Source organism: Pleurodeles waltl, chromosome 3_1 (assembly GCF_031143425.1).
Source record: "Pleurodeles waltl isolate 20211129_DDA chromosome 3_1, aPleWal1.hap1.20221129, whole genome shotgun sequence".
NCBI lineage: Eukaryota > Metazoa > Chordata > Amphibia > Caudata > Salamandridae > Pleurodeles > Pleurodeles waltl.
This window is the reverse complement of record NC_090440.1, coordinates 612,613,801-612,631,197: the sequence shown is the minus strand read 5'-3', so window position 1 is coordinate 612,631,197 and position 17,397 is coordinate 612,613,801. Positions and strand designations below refer to the sequence as shown.

General features: G+C 45.7%; 1 protein-coding gene across 2 annotated transcripts in view; it reads right to left on the bottom strand.

The window, feature by feature from the left end:
* Nucleotides 1-17,397, bottom strand: part of LOC138284374 (malignant fibrous histiocytoma-amplified sequence 1 homolog) — a 216,948-nt gene that overhangs the window by 67,048 nt on the left and 132,503 nt on the right. For both annotated transcript variants that reach the window (XM_069223080.1, XM_069223081.1), the window contains one exon: nt 16,652-16,809. In XM_069223080.1, coding sequence (XP_069079181.1) covers nt 16,652-16,809 — 158 coding nt within the window. The remainder of the gene's footprint in view (nt 1-16,651; nt 16,810-17,397) is intronic.

Genomic DNA, 17,397 nt, shown 5'->3' with positions numbered 1-17,397 from the left:
AATCGTAAACGTACAGATTTGGTCTAAACTTAGACCAGAGGTGTAAGTTTACCTTTGTGAATGGGGCCCGCAGTTGCTATGGATCATTTGGATCGAAGTTAACTGACTACAAGGTTTTGTGACTCAGATTTACATTAATTGAGGTGTGAGTGGTAGACATCGGTGTCCTGAAGAGGCCTCATATATTATAGGAGGTTGAAACTTTGACATATCTTTGCTATGTGGTGAAGAAACTGAATTAAATATCCAGGTGGAACCCTGAACTACGGGTCACCCTTTTACCTACTGGATTAGAACTATTGAGAAATGTACAGTGTATTGTATTGTTTTGGTTGTATTTGTATGTAATTGCTTGTGAGCACCGCGCCGTCTGCACTTTGATTCACTTTCTCACATCGTGCTACATTATATATTGCAAATTGAAATGAATATAAAAATGAATATAAATATGATTTGATATATGATCTAGGGGTATTGGTTTCATCTTTTATATCATACGTTGGAACGGTAAATCAATGTGAATATAAAATTGATTGTATTTCTTACAGACTTACTGCCAATCAGCTGTGTTGTGGTAAGTCGCAAGTGACAATTGTGACATATGAATGATTATATTTTGATGTTAATTTCCAATTAAACTTCATAGTTACTAGCCTGTCTTGAGGAAGTAGAGCATTTTGCTGCTGTCTCAGGATATAAGTTTAATTCTGATAACGTCAAATTCTTCCTCTCAAAAAATGTTGTTCTAAACATTAATTTAATTATATTCACTTTACAGAGACTTCCCCAGAAATTAAATTTCTGGAATTATGGTTTACAAACAGTTTTAAAGACACCATTTCAGTTAAACCTATATCAGTAATAATAACAAACATTTAGAGCCTGGTTTAGATTTTGGTGGTGTTACTGCCAAGCTGCATTGGAGATGGCGGCGGGACCCAATAGATTTCATACACTGACACAGGCAATGGAAGAGAGGTAAGTGGTGCACGCATGCTTTGTTCCTTAGCCATACATGTACCCCTGCACTACATACTACACAACACACCACATTCACACAATACCCAATGTCATTCCAACATAACCAATGCATGCATGCCGAAAACACACATTGGCATACATACATCCCACAACATACACGCAACATTGACACTGCACCCACACATGATACAACCACAACTACACACCCATCAACACAAACACACTCACACACAAGCACAACTACACACATCACGACAACGTCCGCCAGAAAACAACAACACTCACCTGAATGTGTCACACGGCAACAGAACATACACAACATTGGTCTCACATGCAAGTGACACACATACAGACACAACCACATCATCCACTCCAGTGCACTGCACCTCGACCAGCCAATCCACACACACCCACATACATGTACTGGCTCACATACACAACAGATAGCACAAAACTACCTATACAGGTCCTGTTGCAATGCGCAATCATGGACACTGTTGTCCAGTGTAAGTGTACCATCATTATGGTTCTAGCATTCATTTTGTAATGAATGATGACACCACAGTGACAGTTGTGTTTATGTCTGATATGCATGTTATGCCAGGGTGTCCCCCATGTGTGACACCATTGTATACTTCACAAATGCATGTCACAGTAATTAAAAAAAATTACTGTGATATGTATATGCGGGCAGTGTTCCCAACCTCCTGTGCAGTGCCCACCCAACATACCTTGGCAGTGCAGCACCCATACCTTTGAGTCCAGTGACAGGGGAGGGTCGTGTTTTCTCCATAGGTCGGTGGCAGCAGTGACGGCAGGTGTTGTTCAATCGTGTCCAGTCGAAGACAGGGGTGTAATGGGGAAAAAAGTGAGTTTTCACCCCTTCCCCACCATTCCCCAACTCAGACATGGAGGTCAGACAGCCACTTTTTATCTTGGTGGCAAGGCACATCCAAATCCTCTTTTCCCACTCCCGCCAGCGACGTGGGCGGTGTTTGTTGGCAGAGACAGTGGTTCGAATGCGGGCTTTCATCTATGGGACCACCAACATCTAAGTACAGCGAGTCGACCATCACAGCGGCGGATGGGCTTTCATGCACAAAGTCAATGGCAGGAATGTTACTGCCAACTTCTAAATCAGGCCATATATCTTTAACTTCTAGGTGGAATGAACTGTTTTTATATTGGTGGGATAGATTACATTCAATAAAAAGATGTTTGTTCCTATTATACTTTTTACTTTATCTAAGCTCCCTGTACTGATTTCAGGTCACTATTTTAAAACTATCTACAACATTTTATTTAAGTTCTTATGGCATGATAAACATCCCCAGATGCCTCTTACTGAATTACAGTGCCCTAAGAATTAGGTGGGGTTATTTTTCCAAACTTCCATTCATATCATATTGCTTTTTTCTTAAAACAATAATTTTTTCACCCTCTTTATGGGCGGACATTGAACTGTCCTTTCTATCCCCATTCTCATTGAATGAATTTCTAACATTTACACAAAAACATTTATACTTATCTCTACCTAGTCTTACGAATCTCTGTAAAACATTAAGCAACCTTTTAGAGGTTCAGCAATCTGAACTAGAGGCATTTTTAGAATCTTTCCTTTGGTGTAATATATTATTCAAGCTTATTGGAAAAACTATTTTGGAAAGCTTAGAGAGAAAAAGGTCTCTTTTGGGTTAATCAACTTGTTGACAACAATACATGTAGGAGATTTTCAATATGCTCAACTCTGTTTCCAATTGCCTAACTCGATTGTTCAAAAATATACCTCGCTACAAGACATTATCTCACAAACATACAGGTCCTTTCCTTTTCCAAAAGGTGAGTGCTATCTAACAGACAACTGGTATTGCTCAAAGCTCTGTCTTCCACTGCCTCCACTCTATACAAGGCCATTACTGCATCCAACATTTACATTTCAAGATAAAAGGCACAAATTGAATTACAATGGGGATGGGATTTCAATAGTTCATGGTCAATTCAGATACAGAATAAAATGTGAATCAAAATTCATAAATCGTCTAGAGTTGCAAACCTTAGTCAAATGTACCTTGTATGTATAATATACTTTTAATCACACAGTCTACATTTGGTTTTGTAAAGCATCCGAAAACTGATCCGCATCACAGGCTTTTCACCTTGCAAAACATGAGTTGTTACTCAGAGTATGGAAGCAGATTAATTATATTTTTCACACCAATTTTCCTTTTTCATTCTCACTTGTACTCGTAGGTAGCTTATTAGACAACTGGAAGTGTTTTGATTATAGTGTTTATATTATTAACCTGTTACTGGCAGTCACCTTTCAAGACATAACCAAGAATTGGAAGGACACATCTGCTATTTCATTTCAGGCATGGTGGTATGGTATTTGCTCCAACCATTGTCCAGACAGAACCTAAGTTTAACCCTTGACTTTAGCTATATGAAGAGTGTTAGATCTGGCATCCTTGGCCTGGTCTCCCCTGTCTTTTTTGCCTCTGCTTACCCTGTTTTGAATGTGTGCTGGACACTCTTTTTTCTATTTTTAGAACTCTGGGAACTTTACCACTGCTGACCAGTGCTAAAGTGCAAGTGCTCCTGTGTACATTATATATGTAATTGGCTTTCCATGACTGGCATATCTGGTTTACTAGTAAGTCCCTAGTAAAGTGACCAGGGCCTGTACATCAAATGCTACTAATGGGCTTGCAGCACTGATTGTGCCACCCACATAGGTCGCCCTGTAAACATGGCTCAGACCTGCCACTGCAGTGTCTGTGTGCAGTTTTAAACTGCCAATTCGACTTGGCAGGTGTACCCACTTGCCAGCCCTAAAACTTCCCTTTTTATACAGGTAAGTCACTCCTAATGTAGGCCCCAGGTTGTCCCATGGGCAGGGTGCAGTGTAAGTTAAAGGAGGGACATGTCCTGATGTGTTCTACATGTCCTAACAGTGAAATACTGCCAAATTTGATTTTCACTGTTGCAAGGCCTATCTCTCTCCTAGGTTAACATGGGGGCTGCCTTTAAATATCCTTAAAGTGCAGATTCCCTTTGAGAGCAGAACGAAATGTGGAGTTTGGGGTCTCTGAACTCTTAATTTAAAAATACATCTGTGAGTGAAGTTGTTTTTTAGATTGTTAGTTTGAAAATGTCACTTTTAGAAAGTAGGCATTTCTTGGTTTAACCATTCTGTGACTCTGCCTGTTTGTGGATTCCCTGTCTGGGTCAGACAGTGACACAAAGGGAGCTGGAGTGTAGCCTGCATATCCTGGTGAGCCATATGGGCTGGAATGGAGGGAGGAGTGGTCACTTACACCTCAATGAGCTGTGCCTGCCATCACACAATGCAGCCTCCAACCCCCTGGTGTGTATCTGGGGCTGGCCTAGGCAAGGCAGGATCCTGTAAACAACAGAGACTCCCCTTTGAAGTCTGCCTACTTAAAAGGCAGAAAGGGGTATAAGTATTGGACCCAAAACTCCAGACTTTACATCACATCTCGAACCAAGAAAAACCTCTCTCAAGGAGAAGAGTTGAGGAGAAGTGCGGCCCCTGCCTGTGAGTGTCCTTTGTTGGGCTATCAAAGTCTTCCTCTGCCAGCACCTGGACTCTCTGTGGAGAATTCTGCCCTGCCAAGTGGTGCCTTCTCCAGTCCCTGGGCCTTTGAAAGATGAAGCTGGCAGAACAAGAGCTGAAATCCACACACAAAACGCAGTGTGGGATAATGTTTGATGCACCATCTGCAACACGGCTGATAAACGACGCTCCACCTGCTTCGCATCTAAAATCGATGCTCCACCTGCATCCCGACTGGGAGATCGATGCATCACGGCTGAAGAAACAATGCAACAGCCGCTTGCGGCTGCTGATAACGACGCAAACCCTACACAGCACAGTTTACTAACACAGTGAAACCGGATTTATCACGCATCATCCCTGGGCGTCGAAATCATCATGAATCTGCGCGGATCCGAGGTGCCCTGTCTGGAAATTCATGCTTCGCTCTCTTGCGAGAGAGAAAAACTACGCATCGCCTACCTGACCGGAGAAGAAACAACACACGGCCTCACTTGCGAGTAAGGAAACAACGCATCGTTGATTTTTCAATCGCGTGCTCGTCCTTTTTTTTTAAGCAAAGCAGGTTCTTTGGGTAAAATCAATGTTTTCTATGGAGTAAGACTCTTAGGCCCTCATTACAACCCTGGTGGTTGGTGTTAAAGCGGCAGTAATACCGCCAACTGGCCGGCGGTAAAAAAATGGGATCACGACCACAGCAGAAACTGCCAAAACATACATCCACTTTAACACTCTGACCGCCACGGCGGTAGCAACAAACACTGTGCAGTAACTGCCAACAGACAGGCGGAAGTCAATGTACCGCCCACCCCATCCCAACCCGCCCATCCGCCAGCTTTTCCGGGGCGGTACCAACGCCATCAAAAGCACGGTGGAAACAGTACACAGAAGGGAAACCACTCACCTCTCAACACTCAACGAAGAACCAGTACTCCATGGAGCCCAAGCTGCAGGTCCTCCCCATGCTGGTCTACCTCCTCATCTACCAGGAGTACCAACGGTGGCGGCGACGACCACGGTGAGTACTGCACCTAGTACACAAGGGGGGGGAAGAGAGTGACACACACATGCAACACGCCACCCCCTCACTCCCACCCTCACCCACAACAGCATACACACAAACCAATACATCAACATTACATTTACACCCCATAACCCCCTGGAAGAACGCAAGTACAAAAGGAATACAGTCAAAACAGTGATAAATCAGAAATAGTCAGATATACGTAAGACATTTAAAAACAGTATTTAGAAAAATATACAATATGTACATAAGGCAGTGCATTGTCCACACAAAATGTTCGTGGGATCATAGGCCAAGCCCACACTTGACTCCTGCCTCAATACGGAGAGAACACTGCAGGGGCATCAGGTCAAAAACACACAGGCACCTCAGGGGGAGGGAGAAGGGGGGTGCACCTCAGCTGGAAGACGGTAAAACACCACTGCTCCTGGAGTGGGCTCCAGGCACACAGCTATGTCCTGGGGAGTACAAGGCCACAGTCTCTCAAGTGGGTCTGCCACCGCCAGGGAGCTTCCATCGGAGGAGGTGTCACTGTCTGTGGTGTCCCCTCCTGTCCCTGTCGTGGCAGGGGTTGTTGGCACACTGGCTGGGCTGACGGGTGCCCCCTTTGAACCTTTAATAGCTGCAGGAACCACAGATAATGATTTGGGGGCTGAGGTGCCACCCTGGCCCGAGGGGAAGGACATGGAGGAGGAGGAGGGAAGAGGTCAAAGTTGGCCAGGAAAAGCTTCTTAGGGACACTGGTGCGGGAAGAGGGAAAGGGTTTGGGATTGGAGAAAGAGGGGGTGATTGTACGAGGTGTCTGTCTGCTGAGTTTGGGTGCAGGTGCATGGGCTGGATGCTGTTGTGAGGTGGATGACTGTTGGGTGGGTGGGTGCTTGCGTTTGTGTACTTTGGGAGGAGGGGTCACAGACACACTGGGAGAGGACACAGGGGACGTGTGCATGGATGTGGGGGTGGTGACTGCCAGTGAGGGGTGTGTTGTGATGCGCGTGCTGGTGATGGAGGTAGTGGATGAGGATGTAGTGCATGCAGGTGTGAGTGGAGACGCTACTGGGAGAGAAGTGGACGACGCGGAGGAGGGGGACACAGTGGGGGCAGTGGATGTTGGTGTGTCTGCATGGGAATGGTGCTTGTGTGAATGGCTGTGAGATGAAGTGTGGTGCTTGTGTTTGCCTGGGCCACTTTTGTATGGTGATTTGGGTGAACGCTGGTCTGAAGGTGTGCTTGGGATAGGTTGAAGAGATTGGGACTGGGTAGAGGAAGTTGGAGGAGGGAGGCTAGAGACAGGGGCAATAGCTGCCATCAGTGCTGAGGCCAGAGCCTGAAATGCTCTCTCTTGGGCCGCCACACCAGAGTGAATGCCCTCCAGGTATGCATTTATTTGTTGCAAATGCCTCTCAACACTCTAGATGGCATTCAGTATGGTTGATTGCCCAACAGTGAGGGATCTCAGGAGATCAATAGACTCCTCACTGAGGGCAGCAGGGCTGACTGGGGCAAGGCCTGAGGTGCCTGGGGCAAAGGAGATGCCCACCCTCCTGGGTGAACGGGCTCGGGAAACATGCTGAGGGGCTGCTGGGAGGGCGGTGCTGGTAGGGAGGTGGCGGCTGTACCTGTTGTTGGGGTGGGCACAGAGGTGTCTGCCACCGCCAGGGAGCTTCCATCGGAGGAGGAGTCACTGTCTGTGGTGTCCCCTCCTGTCCCTGTCGTGGTGCTCCCCTCGCCCTCTGTCCCACTGGTGCCCTCACCGTCAGTGGACCCGGCCTCCAGGCCCATGTGGGAAGCAGCTCCCTCTGTCGCCGGTGCCTCTTCCCCTCCGCCAGATGATGCTAATGCACACAAGGACAGGGTGACAAAACAAAAAGGGGGGGAGAGACAGAGGATACACTTGGTCAGTGCCAGCAACAACACTACCGTTGGCGTAGACAACTCACAGGGAGCAGCCCTATGCACTAGGCCATGCACTACCAGTTACTAAGATAGTCACCAGCCCATGGGGTACAATGCCTAATGCCATTAGCTGCACACTTGAAACCCACAAGACCCTCTCCAGTAGTAGATTCCTACTAACACTATTGGGAGTGGAGTGCTTCAGAACTTGCCCAACAAGCGACCTATCCTGCCATGTTCACCCTGGCCTAGGAGCACCCACAGCCCACATCCCCCACCCAGGTAAACCTTAACGTGCGCACAGCCATGAATCTGAATCTGTACTCACCCCCTTGTGGCTGCTGTGATGCCTTCAAGTGCCCATCCAACTCCTGATAGGCCACCGCCAGGATGCAGAACATCAGGGGGGTCAGGGTACGACGGGCACCCCTTCCTCGTTGGGAGGCTACCCCCATCTTCCTTGCCCAGCGGCGCTGGTCCTCCCACCATTGCGGCATTGGGTGCTCCGCCTGTCAAAGACCCCCAGAGTCCGCATCTCCTTGGTGATGGCACGCCAAATACCCTTTTTCTGATGGGCACTGACCTGCATGGAAAAGACAGCAGAAAAGGGAATTAGTTAACCGTCCAGACCGACACACTCATGGCCCGCCAGATCCCTCTAATCCCCTGACGCACATACATTGACCACCATACATGCAGCGCCGTGGCCAGGATGCCTCAGTCCCCCCCTACATGCGGCTTACACACACAGCAATCCATACATACATGGCCCACGCATCATGCTCACAGTGTTCTCACCTGTTTGTCTGGAGGACCGTAGAGTAACGTGTACTGGGGTAGGGCCCCATCCACCAGTTTCTCCAACTCCTCTGCAGCGAAGGCAGGGGCCCTTTCCCCGGACACATGAGCCATTGTCGCTTCCAGACACAGGTCACAGCAGCACTTGCAGTTTAGGTCCTCTACTGTTGAAGGTCAGGTAGCAAGTGAGTGCACAGATAGAAAATGCTGGTCACGTCCGCGGCGGTGCGTACCGTCACTGCAGGAGTACATCGCCATTGGCTTCCAGAACCCATAGGGCCCAATGATAACCAAGGCAAAGTTGCGCAGCTGTTGTCGACCGCCTACCGCAATGGTGCACAACGCCAGCGGAATTACCTAATTTCCCTCCTCACAGGTCAGGCAGTCGCCATTTCAACACAGCAACTGACTCTCAGATTCACATACAGGTTCTGTAAAGGAAAAGATGCATCATTATTTCAATTGATGTGTGAATATGACCCTCTGCTCACCGTTTTCCTCCATAGGCTTCTGCCGCTGAGGATGAATATGAGATGGCGACATCCTCCGGTGTACAGACCCCTGGTGGACTTTGCGACTATGGAGGACAGACACATTATCCTAACCTACAGAATTGATCGGGCCACAATCCAAGAACTGTGTGCCCAATTGGAGCCAGACCTGATGTCAGCTATCCGCCAGCCCACAGGTATCCCCCCTCTAGTGCAGGTCCTGTCAGTGCTCCATTTCCTGGCAAGTACTTCCTTCCAAACAACAGTGGCTATGGCATCAGGGATGTCTCAGACAATGTTTTCCAACGTGTTGACCAGAGTGTTGTCAGCCCTGCTGAAACACATGCGCAGCTACATCGTATTCCCCCAGGTGGAGGATTTGGCCACAGTGAAAGCTGACTTTTATGCCCTGGGACATTTCCCCAACATCATTGGTGCCACTGATAGTACACATGTAGCATTTGTACCCCCCCCCCCGGGAAATGAACAAGTGTTCAGGAATAGAAAAAGCTATCACTCTATGAATGTGCAGATGGTGTGTTTGGCGGACCAGTACACCTCCCATGTGAATGCCAAGTTTACTAGCTCTGTGAATGACGCCTTTATCTTAAGGAATAGCAGCATCCCATATGTGATGGGCCAACTCCAGAGGCACCAGGTGTGGCTAATAGGTGAGCCCAAGGTTCCCCCCCAGTATAAGTTGGTGTCTGGGTATGGGGTTGTCCCTAAGGGTTAGTGTGTGTCTAACAGGTATCCCGCGATATTTGTAGGTGACTCTGGGTACCCCAACCTCTCATGGCTACTGACCCCAGTGAGGAATCCCAGGCCAAGGGCAGAGAAACGTTGCAATGAGGCACGTGGGTGAACAAGGAGGATAATTGAAAGAACCTTTGGCCTCCTGAAGGCCAGGTTCCGGTGCCTCCATCTGACAGGTGGATCCCTGTACTACTCACCCAAGAAGGTGTGCCAGATCATAGTTGCATGTTGCATGTTGCACAACCTGGCCTTGAGACGCCAGGTGCCTTTTCTGCAGGCGGATGAGCCTGGAGATGGTCTTGTGGCAGCGGTGGAGCCTGTGGACAATGAGGAATAGGAGGCAGAGGAAGAAGATGTGGACAACAGAAGTAATATAATACAGCAGTACTTCCAGTGACACACAGGTAAGACTGTAACTTCACTTCACATTTCAGTTTTCTGTTGGACATTGTACGTGGCAGCCTGATTTCCCTATGTCTATGGCAACTTACTGTACCCTTTGGCATCTCTATTTTTTAATCTCTGTGGCCCACTCTGACTCCTGGTATGTTTACTGCTACCCACTAAAGGTAATACCAATGTATAAATGACTGTATATATGACTTGCAATGTTTTCAGAATGTTGTACTAATACATATTTCAATCATTTGACAGACTCACGATTTGTATTTGTTCCAAGGGTGTTTATTGAAGTCCTCATATGTAGAGGGGGATGTGCAATGGGCTGGGGTGATGATGGAGGAATGTCCAGTTAGAGTGCAGTCTCTTGGTATCACAGGTGCATTGTCCAATGGGGCATAGGACGGGGAGTAATGGCAGTTCAAGGTGGACAGGGTGACGGAGTGGGACAGAAGGGTGGCATTCAGGAGAGTCTCATTGCCTGGCAGGGTCTTGGCAATGTTCTCTGGCTTCTGCCTGGATCACAGGGACCGTTTGCGGGGTGGTTCTCCTTCTGCACGGGTGGGGTGCTGGTGGCCTGTTGGTCCTGTGGGGGGGCCTCCTGTCCACTAGCGCCGGTGGAGGTGGAGGGCTGCTCTTCGGTGTGGCTAGTGTCAGGGGCCCGTTGTTGTGCCACTGCCTCCATCATGGTCTTGCTCATGTCTGCCAGCACCCCTGCAATGGTGACCAGGATGGTGTAGATGTTTCTGAGATCCTCCCTGATCCCCTGGTACTGTCCCTCCTGCAGTCGCTGGTTGTCCTGCAACTTGTACAATATCTGGCCCATGGTCTCCTAAGAATGGTGGTATGCTCCCAGGATGTAGGAGAGTGCCTCCCAGAGAGTCGGTTCCCTGGGTCTGTCCTCCCCCTGTCGCACAACAGTCCTCCCAGCTTCCCTGTTGTCCTGTGCCTCTGTCCCCTGAACCGTGTGCCCACTGCCACTGACCCTAGGTCCCTGATCGTCCTGTGTTTGTGGGGTTGCCTGGGGTCCCTGTAGTGGTGGACACACTGCTGAATGACATGTCCTGGGGACAGTGGCATGGGCCCGCTGGGTAGGTGCTGTGCTGGTGTTTCCTGAGGGGGGAGGCTCGGTGGTGGGTTGGGACTGTGGCAGGGTAACCGACTGTCCAGAGGTCCCTGATGGGCCAGGTTGGTCATCATGATCCAGGAGTGCAGAGCTGCTGTCATCACTGTGGGCCTCCTCTGGAGGGTGGGGATTGGATGTTGGTGGCAACTCCTCTCCGGTGACGTTGAGTAGGGGTCCTGTGGGATGAAAATGCAGTGTTATTGTATCTGCATGTGCCATCTTGTGCATGGGTTTGTTTACCTGTATGGTTGGGATAGCCCTGGCAGCTTAGGCTTGTGTGGGTGGTGATTTTGTGGGCTTGGTGATTGTCTCTAATGGGCATGCTGTGGTGATCGGTGTCCATGCAGGTCTGTGATGGGGGTCCATGGATTGGTGTTACATGCAGGGCTTGGTTTTGGGATGGTTGGGTTGTGATAGTGGGGTATTTGTGAGGTAGTGGAGTGATGGGGGTGAGGGTAGGGGTAGGAGTTTGTGATGGCATGCAGGTAGGGTGGGGGATATAGCAATAAAGATTTGGCTTTGCAGAGTCCAGTCCTCCTGCTACTCCTGCGAGGCCCTCAGGATGCATTATTGCCAAGACTTGCTCCTCCCTTGTGCTTAGTTGTGGGGGAGGAGATGGGGGTCCAGCTACCTGGTGTCTTGCAACCATGGAATGCACCTTTCCCCGTAGGTCGTTCCACCTCTTCCTGAAGTGATCCCTTGTTATTGGATGCTGTCCCACAGTGTTGACCCTGTTTACGATCCTCCGCCATAGCTCCATCTTCCTTGCAATTGACATCTGCTGTACCTGTGATCCGAATAGCTGTGGCTCTATCCGGATGATTTCCTCCACCATGACCCTTAGCTCCTCCTCTGAAAACCTGGGGTGTCTTTGGGGTGCCATGGATGTGGTGTGACTGACATGAGGTGAGGTGCGTGGATGGTGGATGGGTGATGGTGTTCTGTGGCTCAGGTTGAGTGGGTGCTCCTGGCTTGTTTCTTTCTCTGTTGGCAATCTTTTATTTCGTTGAAAGTTTGTGGGTAATGTGGGTGTGTGTTTTATAGTGGTCCGAGTGTGTGGGTGTGGTGTGTGTATGAGTGTCAGGTGTGTGTAGTTTGAATTGTCCAATGTGGTGCAGTTGTGTGAATGTGTGTGTATTTTGAGCTCAGCGGTGTGTACCGCCAATGGTTTAATGCGGTAGAAAGACTGCCGCCGTGATTCGTGGGTCCTGATACTGTGGGCGTATTCCTGTTGACGTAACAGTGTGGGTTTTGGTACGGCCAATTTATCACTGACCTTTGGTCTGGCGGACTTGTGTGGGTGTCTGTATTGTGGCAGATTTCTCAGTGTGGGTCATAATACGCGTAGCGGAATACTGCAGCGGTGACGGTATGTTGGCAGCCATCAGTACTGCAGTAGGCGGCATTAACCGCCAGGGTTGTAATGAGGGCCTTATTCTTTTAAAAATTCATATCTTGACTTGTGTATGTTGTATTTTTGTCGTTTTGGTCTTGTTTGAGTTAGATAAATATTGCCTATTTTTCTAAACTGGTGTGGTGTCCATTTTATTGTGTTTTCACTGTATTATTGTGTGTGTTAGTACAAATACTTTACACATTACTTCTGGTTTAAGCCTTTCTGCTCGTGTCAAGCTACCAAGGGGTTCAGTGAGGGTTAACCAGTTGTGTTTCTTCTTTGCCCTGAATAGAGTGAGGGTCCTTGCTTGGACAGGAGTAACCTGACTGCCAACCAAAGACCTCATTCTAACAAAGAGACCCTATTTGAACACCTGTTACAATTTATATAGAATCATCTGCTCAATCTAGTATTACTCATCACCCATAAACTGAAGAAGTTCAAAAACCTTCTTCAAGGTTCAAGTGCATAGCTTTTATCTCTGTATTTATAACTATGTTGCTTCAACCATTGTCTAGTCAGAGCCTACGTTCAACCCTTGCTTTAGCTGTACGAAGAGACCTTATTTGAACACCTGTTACAATTTATATAGAATCATCTGCTTAATCTAGTATTACTCATCACCCATAAATTAAAGAAGTTAAAAAAAACCTTCTTCAAGATTCAGGTGCATTTATAACCATGTATTGCATTTCTTAAGGTTATACACACATGAATTGTACTAAGAGCATTTCTTGATGGATATGGCATTGGATATACATGCTGTTCCTACTGTTTTCACCATCAGCTGTTATATGTTGTCCTTCTTCTCTAACTTTCATTTTTTCTTTCACTTTCATTCTGTTTTTGTTTTGTCAAACCTTATATGGGCTTCATTTTATTACCATCTATATTCAATAGATAATGATACAATTGTTTTCATGTGATAACTTGTTATGGTTTTACTTTTTCTCTTTGTTAATAAATCTATATTTTGAACATAAAAAATGTTCATAAGGGGTTTCATGTTTTTGAAGTAGATACACTGAGTAACCACTATAAACCCAAAGCAAGACATACTCAACCATCAATCCACACAATGTCTAGATAAAACATACAAAGTAACATTGTCACACATGGTGCCTAAGTAAAGAAGAGAATTGTTTCAATGAGAGTATGTAATAAGTGTACCTAGGATTATCCACTCTCTTACGTCCCAAACTTACACTGAATTTCAATTCAAACTGGTAGATATCACCTCTGCTATTAACATAGCACTACTCACTGTTCAAACCGTGAAACCCATGGTTTCCATCCTGAACCAACAGGAATCAATGGTTAGGTCTGTGCGGGTCTCTTTGTTCCTACCCTTCTGACATGATCACTATCCTCCTCTCAGGTTTCGCAGGTTGAACAAGGTTTTGTCCTTGGGGCCTCATTGAGGAGATGCAGCTGAAGCCTCACAGTTGAGCTCTCGGGCCCACGTCTGGGCACACCTATGACACTTAGGAAGTCATACTTGGAGAAATGCTTGAATTAATCTCCACCACAGGTAATTACTCTGGACTGCATTTCACTTCATCAATGTTTGCTCACTGTACCACTATACATACACGAGGAACAGCAATTTGCACATTAGCCCTGGTCCTGTGGCTTCCAGCTTGCTGTCGAGGGGCATTGGGTGGCAGTTTAGGCTGGTCTTTTCCTTTCCTAGGACCAAAGATGTTTTACACATAGTTGTTTCTTGTCTGGAGTGGCACGTTTCTCTCCTTTTTTATCAGGCAAGGAAGTATTGTACCAAAAGTGGAAGGGCCTTTAGCTAGTCCAATACAGCAGTTATGTAGCTTGGATTTATTTTGTTCGTCCAAATGATTACAAAGCTTTGGATGGCTTAATTTAAAGAAAGGGGCCTCTCTTTCACAAAAAAGAAAGCCAAAACATGTCCACAATTTTAAGCTGTATCGCACATTATTTTAAGGGAAAGAACAGACCCTTCCATGTTTCCATGCATTTATTTTGAGCATCCTCATGTCTGCCATCAAATGCAAGAGAAATTAGATGGCTTCCTTCAGAAAAATTCAAACGCTTCTCACAGCAATGTTTTTTTAGACAATAATTTCTCCTCAACTTGCAAGCATCAGGAAAATATAGCCAATCGAAGGGCTTTTTTATTTTTTTCAAATGCCCCTAATCTTGCCAATTAACAGTTACATACTTATCTCATAGAGATGCACCTCTAAGCAACATTTTGAGTTTTTGTTCTCAAAACTGGCTGAACCAAATTCACCAAACCCAGAAAAGCATCAAATTATGTTATGCCCTGTGTTTCTTTCAAATTAGGTGTTTCTCTTTCAGTCACTTTTTTGGAGAAAGATAATTGTAAATCACAAGCAAAATACTGTTTTGGGAGCCCCTGTAACTCTGCCAACTCTTGACCACACCATACACCAAGCTTGGCAAACTGACAGTAAGTGCACAACACCAATCCCATGGGACATTCTGTGAAAATTTGTCAACGGGGAGAAAAACATTATCAGTTTTTATGAAATGTTCAGTTTTATCAACCTTAGGTGCAAAGGCACAAATGCCAACTCAGCAAGAGATATATCCCAGATAACAGGGAATATAATTCACATAGGTTAGTTGCTGTGTGTTCAAAAAAGGAAAGACTGACTTATATACGCATTAGCTTAGATCATGTAAGCCGGGGGTTATGACTAGATAATGCACAACTGTTTCTATTGCAGCTATTGATGCACCCATAAGCTGAATGTATTCACAATTTGTGTGGCAGGAAAATGATACAGCACTGGAAGCTCATTCATTCCATTGGAAGCATCTTGATTAAACAAGCTGAGAGATGAAATTTGTGGAGGGTGGAATGTTGGAGGAGACAACACAGTCAAAATCAGTTAACATAACATCTGCAGACAATCTGAAACCCAGTAATAGTCAAAATCATTTGAGATAAAAAAAGGAATCAGTTAGTGCTGTGCAGGTTGTTTCTGTTATCATCATACATTCATCAAATATTTATTTCCAAATTCCACATCTGGCACTTGAATTGTCAATAGTGCATGAGCATGGATGTCTAACTCTGGAAGATGGGGGCACTGTGTAAGCTAGATGTATAGACTATGAATGGAGATGGAAGACAACCTCACAGTACAATTAGCGCATACGTCCTCCATAGACCAGTATTTGACAACCCTGTTCTAGAGGATATCTAATGGCAGAACTGCTCCATAATGTTATACAGTACACTGAGTGAAGATAATAAACAGGCTTGTAATTCAATTGGTGGGTAAGACAGTTCAGTCAACTAATGCATCCTCTGCAAGAATCTGTGTTTGTCCTTATGGTCATTTGATTAACTCATGCTGGGTCTACTATGCCCATCATACTTTCAAAGTCAAATATGTGCTTTGCAAAAGCATTTTATGGTATGTTTAACATTCCAAACAGAATGGCAAGTAAATGGAAAATGATCACACTCCATATCTCGCAATGCACAATACAACCACCTCTTCTCAGAAAAATTACCATCGGCTTTTGCTGGGCACAATATAAATACATGTTTGAATGAACTATTAAATTCTCCTGCCATCAACCAGTCCATAAATCAAGAATCAGTCACAAGCCAATGTAATCCCTTATAAATACATGTTTGAATGAACTATTAAATTCTCCTGCCATCAACCAGTCCATAAATCAAGAATCAGACACAAGCCAATGTAATCCCTTTGAATTTACCACATTCCTTCATTATTGCCTCATAAAGAAAGGTAAAAAAGATTTTTGTGGGGCGAGGAAGAGTTTATTGCACTAGTGTGCAGAAAAACACTGAGAATACTTAGATGCTCTATCAAAAATGGGTGAGATGCTCTATCTGAAAATGAGGCTGAGGTGCTCAATGAGATGCTCTGTCTCCATTCACAGACTAGGAAGGCTTGAGCATGCTCACTCAGAGCACCAGTGCTGCCATGATATGGACATCTTCAGGAAATGGGGGCAACAGTTCTGTTAATATCCTGAACAATGAAGGCTGATTACAACGGTATCATGAAACTGGATAAATACCAAAAGAATATGTGAGGAAGACATTCCCACAGTCAACTAGACCTTTAATATTTACCTCGACCACCAGTGTGAACATGTTCATAGTGCACGCCAAGCTTATGCTCTCTTCAGAAAAAGGGGCAGTAACTGCTGGCACATCACAAGTTCTTACCAGGCTTCTTGTATGGCTTTCTACACCTGATCTCGATGTAGCTATCACCCTTTGCATTGTTCTCCTTGATCAGCAGTGGTTTGCCATTGTTTACTAGCAGGAACATCTTTTGTCCAACCCAATTGGTTTTGTAGAAAGAGCAAGATTTGACCATAAGCCTAGAAGACATGAAGGAAAAAATTGCAAAATGATCAATGCACTAATTATCACTTCTAATTCTGGCCACGTGCAATCATGCCCTAAAAGAGTAAAACATCATGGGTAGTTAATACCCTTGAGAGAGAGTCAGCCTTGGTAAGGGTTTAAGTAACTTTCACTCTTAACTCTCTCTCCAGGACAATATTGATTAAAAAGCATTCCTATATGTGAGGCTTGGGCTAGCTCAATGATATTCCACATAGCAAAACCTGTTGGCTGTCAAGGACCTGTTATTGAACCATAAGCCAGCTGAAACCTATATTTTAGATTTTACTAGGGTGTTTATACCTTGCAAATCCTAGATATTAGAGCTCAATATGATTTATAATAATCAGGACGGAAAAACACTATTCTTGACTACAATGCTTATGTGACACATTAAAATAAAAACTAAAAATTACTTGACTGAACAAAACCTCAAAATGACCAAGTTTTTCCAATGGGATTTTAACAAACGGTGAACATTAACCTATCCTGCTTCACAGAACTGCTACAAATTTAAACTAGAAGAGACTTTCTAGCCTATTGGAAATGGAGCGAAGCTTGCA